Genomic DNA, 12588 nt, shown 5'->3' on the forward strand with positions numbered 1-12588 from the left:
CCACAGAAAGCTCTACACTGAGCAGCATGAAGGGGGATAAAGAGCCAACTCATCATCATTTACAGAGCTCTTTCTTTGCGAGGCAGACTCAGACTAACTGCCCATTTCTCTCAAAATCCCCGGGATTACCTTATAGGTCATTGTGTCTGCCTGGAGAATAAAAGGGATTGGTGGATCCGAGCTACCGCCGGCGGGCTAAAATTCTAGTCCAGCAAAAAAAAATAATATATATATATATGTAAATCTGGTTTCAGATATATACTGTGAGAATGCAAATTGTGTCGTTTAAATAACGTCGGCAGAACTGTATCAGCCTCTGTATCAACTATCTGAAGCTTTCATCTGCCAGAGAATAACAGTTGAAATAAGTATAATCTCATATCAATCATGTGACATATTTACGTGTGGAAATGTGTAATTCTGTAGCTGGCTTTAGAGTAAAAAAATTAAGAAAAAAATACACTGGAAATTGAGCATCTGCTAACACTGCAAGTCAATGATGCTAGAGTTGACTGTTCTTTAACAATCTACCATCGAGTTCACTGATGGTTGTTCAGAGGAAAAAAAAACTTGAGCAGACAGGCGGCTGTCATAGCCCACCCTAAATCTTGCAGGACTTCATCCCAGAAGTCCTGCAAGATTTATTATGCTCAGCCCTTTCTTGACTAACAAGAGAGAACCGTCCCCATGGACAAAATAAACACGATGGCAACAATCCTCCAGAGGAGAAAAAAAAAGTAATCATCGTCTTGCGAGCCTTGTGCCAGCGTGAGGAAGAATCAAGAGCCCGAGAAAGGGCATTAACTTGCATTATATCATGCCTCTGACAACATCCCTGCTATGTGCTTCCCTCTTCTCTGCCAACTAACCATGTGGTGATTGAGGATGAGACCGTCCGCAGGAGAAATGCATTCAGAGCAAAGTCAACCGCAGATTGATCGCTAGCTGTGGACCTCCAGCTGGTCAATGATGTGAAGAACCATTTCCCTTTAACGTGATCAGAAATGTTTACTTCTGTGAGGAGCCAGGCCATTACCAAAATTATGTTGAATCAAGCAGGGAACTAAATTCGCACAACAACAAAAAAAGGCAAGGATGACATCCGGGGGAAGAACTGGCAGACGTTCTAACTTGTTGTTGCAAATGTTGAACGGTAAGAAATTATACTAGATGCCGTAGAATATTGACCGATTGTTATAACTGTATGTCTGGAGTTGAGGATCGATCGAGAGATTACATAACAGAGAAATGTCTTAAAAGGCAAATACAGCTGCATCTAATATTTATATCTGAACACAGCTGTGACTGTGACAGCGTGCTGTATTGTATCACAGTTATTTGTTATATCTTTACTTACTCATTTCATGTTAAATTCAATTTAGTTTTTTTTATTCGGTGCTCTATAAACACCCATCTTTAAGTAGCAGTTGCAACTTAGATGTTCTGTGACTGCACTGGTGTTTTCCTGTTTGGTAGTTGGAGCTAAATGATCCCCAGCCCTCGAAAAGAGAATGTTTAATCCCAGTTGAGTGAAGTGCTCACCTGTAGAGCAGTCATGGCCCGTCCAGTTGGGATCACAGGTGCAGGTTCCCGTGTCTGCCAGGAACGCTCCGTGTCCGGAGCACTGGTCCATGCAGGAGGCCCGGGGGCTCTCACATCCTGGCCCTCCCCAACCCACAAAGCAGTGGCACTCTCCCTGGACACACACCCCTCGCCCTGAGCACGTTGGGTCCATGCAGTCCACTGAAAAAAAAGGAAAAGGGGGTCCAAAGAGACAATGTTAGACACAACAGTCACCTGCTGTGGCCGTCTTTCAGAGGCAACCCGCCGTCTCGGTGAGTGCTTGATTTAAGTGACAAAGGCAGAGGGAGCACACAGAAGAGGATGCAAGGAGGGCCCGCTTTGTCTAAAAACCGGAGACAAGGTTTACAAATGGGCAAATCAAATGGCTGTTTTCACACTTGGGGCTTGTGGCACAAACCTGCAGGTACTGCCCACACTCCTGCTTCCCATCATTTGATGGTGATAGGTCTCCCCAAAAGTGCAGCTTAATAGGAGCTTGTTTATCTAAAATGAAAAAAATGACCTTCTCAGACAAGAGAGTGCGCTTGTGTGACTGAGGCAGCACTGTATCGGAGTAAACCTAATTCATATGCAAATATCAAATGAAGGGACCGTTTCTATAGCTTCTCTTCCCTTGACTTGTCGTTAAGCGAGCGCCCCACTTTGCGAAGTGCAAGGGGTTGTGGGAGCGTACCATCACAATAATAACATTCTTTCCACCGTACAGAATCTGCAGGGTACACACAGATGGCCAACGGGCGCCGGGCAGGAGAAATGTCTAGCCACTGAGAGCAGCAGGCCGCGCCGTGGCAGCTCCCCCCTTTACCGTGACATAAATGGGTCTAAAGGCCGTTATAGTAAGACAAACAGGATCCCTTGCCTCTTAGCAGATGGTTCGGGCACAAGGCACAAAGATCAGAGGCTAACTGACAAGCAACTCTCTCCTGGCAATTAATCATCGTGGCTGAAGGTCGCACGGAAGAAAAGGTAAAAAAAAAAAAAAAAAATGTTAAAGGGCCCTCGTCCACAGGCGCCTCCGCTCCTCGCGTCTAACGCTCCGCCCCGAAATAGAATGGGGGCCTATGGATGTCACAAACCCCCATTTATCAAACTCCCAGGCTCCATTTTTCATCCTGGAATGAGAGCCTTCAAGAGCTGACAAACACAATGGCTCCTTCAATCTTATCTGGTCAAGCTTTATCCAGGATCGTGAATGTGGAGCTCCTCGTGGATTAACATCAGACTTTGCGTCTCAATTTCGGAACAACGAGCAGACGGTTCTGATTAAAGTAATGCCTCATATGCAGGATTTACACAGGAGACGTCGCCTAGGATGTATATTGTGAGGAGTTATGGCCCATATGCTCTTCAAAGAGGATGTCCCGTCATTAATGTTAAACACCCTGTAACATAAATCCTACCAACTTAATAGACATTTCCCATAATGATTATTCTTTTGAAATGTTTAGCACCAATGAACTATGGAGGTGCTAAACGCAGCCAGAATTTTTTGTAAATTAAGGACACATTACCATTGACTCATTAAAACAATCACCTTCTTCACAGTTTTCCCCCTTGTAGCCCGGGTTGCAGATGCAGGTTCCCACGATGCAGGTCCCATGGCTGCTGCAAGTGATGTCAATGCACTGGTTGGTGGGAACGTCACATTCAGCGCCCTTCCAGCCGCTGTGACACATGCAGCGACCTTTAAGGTATTGACCATTCCCGCTGCATAGCACCGGACAGGCGGCTTTGAAAAGAGCAGACGGCACAAATCCATTTGAATGGACCCCTCCAACCATGGCTTCAAAGAAATCGTGTTTGAGTTTGTGCTAAAGCCTCGACCCGACAATGAGCCCCTGACCCAAAACGTTAAAAGGTTTACTTTCCGCTGTACAATGTGCAGCACAAACGGTTACACCTAGGCATCCGTAGAAGATGCAATCCAAATTTCTAACAAAAACAAAATACCTAATATCTTCACAAATGTGGTTGTTGAAAATGAAACAAATAAAAGATAAATAAAAAACACAGATGGATAAGAGATGGCAGGATGTGTAAATATGAGACTAAAACTTTCATTTTAACACATTGCCTAAATACAGCCTTGATTTTAATAATTGAAAGAATGAGTCATCAGCAGTCGTGCGATCTAAAGCTCTCTTCTCTCCACAGTTATTTGAGACTTCTTTCATACGCAATACAATACTCCTTGAGAAGTGATAAGAGGTCAAATTGAATCATCCGCAGTGGCGCTTCCTGATTTCAGAAGAAAGATCTGAAGAACAATTAAAAGTAATGAAGAAATAAAAAAAATTGCCTTGTTTCTGGTCATGCGGTGAATATAATTTGGTCAGCACCCTGAAACGTTATGTACCCGAACGATGATGAATAAAGTCTTTATGACGGAGGGGATTAACTCACCTCGCCCACAGTCGGGTCCTTTGAAACCCAAAAAGCAGTGGCATGTTCCAGCGACGCAGTCGCCGTTCCCGAAGCAGTTACTGGGACAGTCATCAATGGATTCTGCAAGAGGGCAATCAGGAGCTTTTCTGAGTGATGTGGCTTGAAAAAAACCCAACAATTTTTCCTCCCACTCATTTTCTCTGGGTTGATTATTATTACCCCTCTGCTAATGACAGTGATAAACACAGGCTCCAATCCTGTCAACATTTCTGTTTCACCGAAAAACATTTTTGAGTGTTAGTAATGTTCGGGAGGATTTACTAAGAGAGTAAAACGAGCTGATTATCTGGACTCCGACCAACCGCGAGTGCAGCGGATGTGATAAGTGGCAGACGTCGTTTGGCAAACCCAACTCGACACTTTGATGGAGCACGCACAACACAAGAAGACTCAAAGCTTCGACAACACTGCATTTCCCCACTGCAGTGGGTGATGTTAACATTTTCTTTTCCTTATATGGTCTGTAATATAATTTGTATGTATGTATCTCTGCTTAATGCATTTGTATTTCACTAATGCATGCATATGGCATACACACATATATATATAAACTCTACTTGGAGCTTAAATCAAATAGTGTGTGATTTAACTACAAACCCCATACATACATACATATTTATTGCTCTATTTTTGTATGCAAAAAAATATCTATTGTGTTCTTATCTATAGAACACAAATACAACTTTGATAGAGCTGAAATTATTTCTCTGTGTGGGCTCCTAATGTGTTTGTAATATTAATAAGATTAAATGCTTTAATGTTGCTTTCAGTGCTCTCTTTACCTCTTGACCAGGTTCCAAGAATACCATATACTTTTCTCTCCTTTTTCTAACAACACCTGCATAGAACTACATTTTTAATGGGCGTTATGCTCTATTTGGCATTACTCATTCGACGTCTACATCTTGTACATGCATTGGCTGTGATCTAACACGACTCTCAGTTCGATCGTGTGGCTCTCTTCTTTCTTTGTTTCCTAAAAATCTGAGGGGGCATTCTTGTGCGACGCACGCAGAGCATGCACTGAACTCTCGGTCGTCGCGTCTATTGATTTGACTCAATCAAATAAACTACACAATAATCATTTCTACCACCATGCTTTTATAACAAATTAAAGTGACCACTGATCTCCGAGGAACCCGACGGCGGCAGCAATTCGGAAACGCGATGCTCGCCAAATTAAGCCTGAAATGGTGCTGAAAAATATTCAGTCTTGTCCATTGCCTTCAGGCGGCAGAAGCTCTGAGGCAAAACTCAGTGAACAAAGGATCTCTTGTGCTCCACAAAGGGCTAGAAATGTGAGCCATAGCCTCAGCTTCCCTTTACTCTGGAGAGTCAATCATCACTGAGGATGCAATGCAAGACAGAGAGAAAAGAGAGAGAGAGAGGGGAAGAGAAGGGATAGAGGCAGACCAGAGGTACAGTAAAGAGAGAGGGGGGGGGGGGGGGGGGGGGGGATGTGCTGCTGATGTCTCCTGTGCTGCCGGCTTGCCTTTGCCATGTAGGGTTAGTTAGGGGATGCAGGGGGGACTATCCTCCAGCGTGGTGGAGGCAAATCAGCATTTTAGTGGAGTTGTGATGGCTTGCAACAAGAACATCTAACTACAGTGGGAGGCCGGGGCTTTTTTTCTTCTTTTCTCTTTCTTTTTTCGCTCAGAGCTAAGGAAACCAGCAGAGTGTGCGAGTGTGGGTGGGGTGGTGGGTGGCAGCTCAGAAAATGAGGTGTGGTGTGTGTGCATACTTGCCATCAGAAATTCCTCCCAGAAGAACAATTTTGCATGGGGAGATTCTTTGCCGTGAATCTTGCAGCTCGTGCATACTGGGACAAAAAAACAAACCCTAAGTGGGTTTGTAATTTATTGCTCACCGGGCAAGCCACAGAAAGATCCAACTTTCCCAACTGCATTCCACTGACGTATTAAGAATTAAGGCGGTTATTCTAATGTACATTAATGTCCCTCTAATTATGGTTATCTAATCTGTATCTACCGTGGGTATTTCTTTTTGTGAACAACAAACCAAGCAGGTTTAATTGAGTAACTGTGAACTGCCGTGCCCCCGGTCTGAATGCTGACGCGGCCTGGCCGACTGCACACTCCCCACGTCTATTGCCCCGCTTCCTCTGAGAGCAGGACGGGGAGGCCATGAATATCTCTTAGCCGCACACTCCACACAGGCCAACGCATAAATCATGGATTCAAGCAGAGCTTCATTGAAATTCATTACCCTTCATATCAGGGGAGCTAACTATTGTGTGAGCCTCTGCAGTCGGAGAGGACAGAGTAGCGTGCAGTAGGCAGGTTTAATCAGCGCCTTGCCATGCTCTCCGAGGATGCCCAGCACCTTTGAATGATGGGCCGCCGCGTACAGAGAGAGGCTGCCACGCGGTGAGACAGGATAGAGTAAGACATTGGAGCCGGGTCTTTGCGTCCCTCTGCTTTGCTCCCCTGTTATAGGGAGCCATGTCTGGGTTGAAGCATGGCTGGCATCGGGGCAGCAGGGACAAATGGCTTCACGCTTCAGAGGGCTGTGAGACAAAACACTCAGCCCATCCCACATTGCCGCACAGCCACTGCTGAGTAATGAGGACTAGCCCAAATTAAAGACGGGGGACATGCAATCCCCCAGATGCAGCATGGCAAGGCTGTGGGCAACAAGCAGACCTTTCATTTAAAACGAGTGCGAGGTTGCCTCACTTGATGGTAAAATAAGAAATAGTTTTCCCCCCGACAACACTGTTGGAAACACTAAAATAATTTTTTACTGTTAGTGTCTTATAAACAATGCTGCCAGTGTCCCTCGCCGCGCCTGTTCTGTATATTGTTCACATATATTTCTATACCTGGGCCACTCCATTTGAAGGTCAACTCCATCCCTCCACGGCTCAATACAATTCAGGCAGTCAGTGAGATTCAATTTCTGCTGAAGGGCACTTAACCGGTGACCCATTTCAGAAAGGGCCCCTCTGCCTCCCTCGGAGCTCCTGTGGGCAGATCAGCTCCGATACAAATGAACCGACGACGAATTCCAGCACTGACTTGGCTCTGCCCCACCCCATCCTATCACTGTCCCCAACCGGCTACACAGGATACCTCATCAAGTTGTGTTCGCTATGATGCAAACCACAGGAGGCCTTCATGGACGCCCAGTCAAGAAGACATATAACATGCGGGGGGGGGGGGCATGGTGCATCTCTTGCCTGTCTTCCCTCGGTGTTACAGTGATGTCGAGGACAGCTTCTTATCGATCCACTGCCTGGCACGGCCCCTGTCACAGATGGACTCTGGCCCAGGAGGTTTTAATTAAAGAGCATGTGAGAACAGCTCCCAGCTGCCATCCCTGTGAAAGTCGACACCTCGGGCCCCTCTCACACCTTGCCTGATACAGCGGCGCTAATCAAAGGCGCTTTAGGGAGAACAAAGGGGAACGTACAAAACGAAATCACCCTCCACAAAGAAAGTCGTACGTCTGCAACGCTGCTGTGTGCCGCGCGGAGTTAGTCGGAGGAGAGGATATGTTCCCGACTTTGATATATGGAAAGTAGATGGAAATTGGAGCAAATCATGATCAAAAATGGCACTAGCAGGAGGGTACAATCATACTTTGAATTGTATGCAAATGGTTCCCAGAAGCTGGACCCCCGATTCGCTCGGAAGACACTCAGGCTAATGAGGATATTATGATCTCTCAATGACCTACTCTGGGGCATGGCAGGATAGCACTGATGTCCTGATTTTTGTCAGATTCAACTTCACCTTGATTAACCTGCACTCTGCTTGGCAATTGAAATCTGCCAAAAACCGTCTCTGACTCATGCTCCCCAAGTCGGGGCTGTTGTGGAGCACTGCTGGTTGGTATTATAGGGATTATGTCGGTTGCTATTACAGGTTTCAGCGGCAGTGTCATGCTCAGGGGGCTCACCTATGGCAGTGGTGAGGAAGGAGACCGTTTCGGTTTCTTTTCCGTCGTTGTAGATGGCCAGGTGCCAAATGCCCGAGTCCATGTACTGGATAAAGCCCGTGTCGTGTGTGGTGATGGGTACCAGGCTCCGCTGCATAGCCACAGGCCCCTCCAGACCGTGGACGTCCTGGGCGAGGAGCCGCCGCCCATCCAGAAGCTCCACAAAGTCAAACTGTGGACAGACACACACAGAAAGTGAGACAGACCCGTGGACGGACCGCAGACATGCCATTAAGAGTGACATGTGAGACTTGAGTGCTCTCAGCCCTCTTTATAGCGGGGCATCATTTGGTCTGCATGAATAACTCATCATTCCAGAGGAGCTTGAGTAGGTCTTGGAACATCGTGGCTGGATAGGCTGTGATCATTTCGCAGTCCACACATCTTATATGAAAGGCTGTTTAAAGCCATTAACGTGGAAAAAACAACAAGCGAAGCTGGGGTAAAGGAAAAAAAAACTTTCTGTTTACCAAATAATGTCTGCAACGATTTGTTTCATATCAGTAGTGACTCAATGAATACCAATGGAGCAGCGTTTCATTTTCATCTGCATAAGGAAAGAAGCCTTGACTCATCCGCCACTCTGTGCGCAATCAGTCACAGAATGAAAAACTCCACTCTGGCTTATTTTCTTTGAAGTAAAAATAGAGGACAAACACGATCCTCTGCCTAAAAAATGAGCCACGTTGGGCATTAATGCAAGCGAAAATCACCCTATGAACAATTTGCAGAAGTACAGTTACATTTTACACCAGCAATGTAAACTCTGTGAACCAAGCAACCAGACATGATTAATAGCTTGCTATATCTGATTCTGTGCAGCACATAGATGGGAGAAATTAGGGGAAAGAAAAATCTCCTGCGCGTGGCCTCTGAGCTCTGTGTTTTAGTGTGATTCATTGATGATACTGAACCTGAAAGAAATTTGCCATAAATCCTTTCCGCAACAAAGAAAGTGATTCATAACACAATAGAGAGATTTATGAATTGGTTTGTATTCATGACGCGTACCAACACGGCGAGATAGATTTTCTTTTAAAAAACAAAATCCCAATATGTGGCAGAGGAAGAATGGAAAATATTGAGGGCTGGTTCCTTATACTGCAAAGAAATGATTGTCAATTGTTTCACACAGAATCATGTTTACAATTTGCTGCTGTTTTTCACAAACAAAATAAGAAACTGAAATATGCCGACTTAAAGCTGCCCAAACATTTAGATTTGAACTCTTCTTTGATACAACTAAGAACAACACCTATAATGTACTGTAATATAATATATTATAATACAATATAGTAGTATTCCCACCTGTGTGTGTGACGGAGGCAGTCCTCTCCGTCCATAGATTCCCACTAAGGCATCTTTGCTGAGGGACACATTAAACTTCAGGTACATGGGATGATCAATGAAGACCTGGGACCTCCAGAAGATACCAGGAGGAATCTGCTGCGCGACCTTGCGACCCACGTCAATCTCCCCCATATCTATGTAGCTGTCATCCGGGAACAAGCCGTCCAATTTGCCTGCATTGCGCACAAAAGTACATCGGTCAAAAAGGATCACACCATTAATCCAGCGTGTGGAGGGCAGAGGGAGTCAGTAGTCTGCCGGAGCATGATAGTCTGACCATATCACAGATATTCAATCACATCACTGACAACCAGAGAAGAAATATAATGGTTTCCCCCCTCTGACCACTGCTAGAAATTCTAGCACCAATTCCAGAGGAGGAGAAAGTAAGAATTATCCGATTAAAAAATGAGTCTGGTTGTCAAAACAAGTTCTAGTTAAGTGGGTTTTTTTGGTTGTGTGTTCATTGATCTGAAACGGAAAATCAAAAATGTTTAAATGAATAATAAATTATGTTTTGATAACAGGTTGCACTGGTTATAGGGAAACTCTGACCATCATTAAGCTGGTGATCTGGCTATGTCTATTTTGTTGGGGTAGTTTACTCAAACTATGATCGGAACACATTTAATAAATCTAGTAAATATCGATGAAAGGTTCTAAATATATGATTCAGAGGTCAAAACATATATTTGGTAGTGGCAGCGGAAATACAACTGCTTCAATACTGTGAGAAAACCCATTTATAATTAAGTAAAAAGCAAAGTAGAGAGGGATCTCTAATGCTCGTACCCGCTCAGGTATTGGCACATTCTCTGCCAAAAAATGCTCCATAATGCAACTTATATTGGACTCTGTGGGAATGGCAACATCTGCTTGCCCGTGTAGATGAGCTAATTTCAGCAGCGATGTCGACTAAAGCAGACGTCCGTACAAACCACCCCCAGGACTTGGTGGCAGACACGGCTTTAGGTTACACGTGGCGCGGCAGATGGCAGTCTTCTCAAAAGGTCCATCAGTGGCAGCGGGTTTCAACGGACTCGACAGGGCACACTCCCGTCCCTCAGATCAGGACTTTATATCATGCTACAGGCTCATTTTCCACATGTTGGGGTTGTGTGTGTGTGTGTGTGTGTGTGTGTGTGTGTGTATTTGTGCAGCACCGTAATGGTGTACTCATCAGGCTGCGTAAATAAATCATAAGCCGAGACCTGTGATAATCAGACCCGTGGTTAAATAAATAGTGATTGTTCCGCAAGCTGAACTGCCCCATAATGCTTCGATGGGAACAAAGAAGACGCAGACAGAGGGAACTAAGTTGAATACACGTCTGAAACATCTTGATGAAACATTAGACGGCTCCACATTTTCTGCTGGAAACGCCGCAGAATGAGACTTATTTAGAAAACTGTGCCTATTGATTTCGTATCAGCGACGGCTGCCGCGCGGGGCCTGTGCTCGGCTGTCGCCATGCTTGTTGTTTGCTAAACACACATTCTGCTGTCTGGTAAATGAAAAAAGACAACTCCTGGATTCATCTATATGGTAATGACCCCCATCTTCCACCTATTGTAGCCTGCCAGTGGCAAATCACTTGGTTAAATCTGGGCCCCATTTGTTCGAGAATGGAACGGAGCGAACTTTCCTCGCGTCGAGCGGCTGGTACCGCGGGGCGAGCACATGCTTTCTTTGGCTGCCAGCGAAGGCAGCCCAGGCTAGGAGATGAAAGGATCACATCCGTTCTGAAGGGGGGACAGAGTGGCTAATCCCCCTGCAGCCCCTGGATACTCAGTCCCTTAAGCTGTCCCATTTTCTCCTTCCAGGAACAAATAACACTTTCCCCACTTACAACAACTTTCATAGGATTACAAAGCAGATCTCTTTGCATGCCATGGAGACCAGCGGACACAATGCGAAACTGGACGACGAAACAATGAGAAACTTGCTGTGAGCTTCAAAATGTCATCTGTAAACTTTAAGATTTTAAAAACTTTTTGTCCCCCCCTTGCGCAGTGCTTTCTGGTGTGCATGCAACAACTTGAGATTGACAGCGTTATTTGGGAGGGAGAATATTCTTTTTCCATGAACGATACAAAAGGCACTTACTTTCTTCTTTCCCCTTGCGGCCTGGTATTTCCAAGCCTGTGTTGCCTAAAGGTGGCATGCTCAGGTCAGTAGGAAAAGGTAGGCCACTCGTATTGTCCTCCGACAGCTGGTACATCATGGGTTGCAGGTGCCAGTTTAATCCAAAAAGGTGCATGGCTGAAATATCCAACAGAAGACACTATCAGAATTGATATGTATTAAGGTGAATTCAATGCATTTGATCTCTTCATGTCATCAAGAAAATATTCTACAAAAGTTACATTGAAAGTAAAACCCCAAAATGTTTTGGGGGGGTTGGGAGTGTAATTATCCAAAGGTGACAGCTGAGAGATGTGCCGAACAGAGACTTAATTCCAAAAGAATAAAGAACAATACACGGTTTAATGGTTAATGGCATTTTTTTCTCCCAAAAGTGCTGAGGAGTACGTCCAGAAGATGAATGACCCCAAGGGACAACATCTGTCTCCCCACACCAGCATTGGCATGAGCCATCCCCAGAGCCCTGTCATTTTTCCTAACCCCAGTCCCTTTCAGTTACCCGACAAAACTAAGGGACAAAAGGAGAAAAAGAAAAAAAAAAAAACACATCAGCAGGAAGACACCAGGGGTGCTTCAATGTGAACTCGGTGGACGAAGCATGCTGATATTTTACAAGGTCGACAAAAGAAATGTCCTCTGGAACAATGGCGGTAGAGAGCAGGACGGAGTGGGAGGGGCCGACCATGACAGATCACCAATAAGAGAATGGACAAGACGAGCTTAGCGAGGCAAAAGCCACCGTGGAAGTCAACAGTCAGCAGAAAAAGGCCCAGAAACTCAATAGAGCTATTTTATGGGTTTGTTGGTTCTGTTAAGCCCCGCAAGTACATAACCACACAATTCAAGTATAAACAGTGAAATGATCTGACAGTTTTAGACTGAAGCTATAGGAGTGAGTCCCACCCGGTACTCTTTTTTAATGTTATGAGAGGATCAACTAGTTCATGTCACCAGTAAGCCTGTCAGCACCGGTCTTATTATAATATCACTGTTACACAGACATAAACCATGCAACTATAACAACTGAGGTTGTATACGTAAATTCATGGTTTGAACATAATTGTAGCATATTTGTATTTCGACAAACAGCCAATCAGCAACGTA

The 12588-nt window shown here is 45.0% G+C and overlaps 1 protein-coding gene across 12 annotated transcripts in view; it reads right to left on the reverse strand.

Moving 5' to 3' along the window:
* The window catches only part of tenm4 (teneurin transmembrane protein 4), a 143481-nt gene that overhangs the window by 56997 nt on the left and 73896 nt on the right, over positions 1-12588 (reverse strand). For all 12 annotated transcript variants that reach the window (XM_035623486.2, XM_035623490.2, XM_035623488.2 and 9 more), the window contains 6 exons: positions 11446-11601; positions 9298-9512; positions 7951-8161; positions 3988-4089; positions 3119-3313; positions 1543-1743 (listed from right to left, as the gene is read on the reverse strand). In XM_035623486.2, the coding sequence (XP_035479379.2) occupies positions 1543-1743; positions 3119-3313; positions 3988-4089; positions 7951-8161; positions 9298-9512; positions 11446-11601 (1080 nt within the window). The remainder of the gene's footprint in view (positions 1-1542; positions 1744-3118; positions 3314-3987; positions 4090-7950; positions 8162-9297; positions 9513-11445; positions 11602-12588) is intronic.

This window comes from Scophthalmus maximus, chromosome 11 (genome assembly GCF_022379125.1).
Source record: "Scophthalmus maximus strain ysfricsl-2021 chromosome 11, ASM2237912v1, whole genome shotgun sequence".
In the NCBI taxonomy this organism is placed as follows: domain Eukaryota; kingdom Metazoa; phylum Chordata; class Actinopteri; order Pleuronectiformes; family Scophthalmidae; genus Scophthalmus; species Scophthalmus maximus.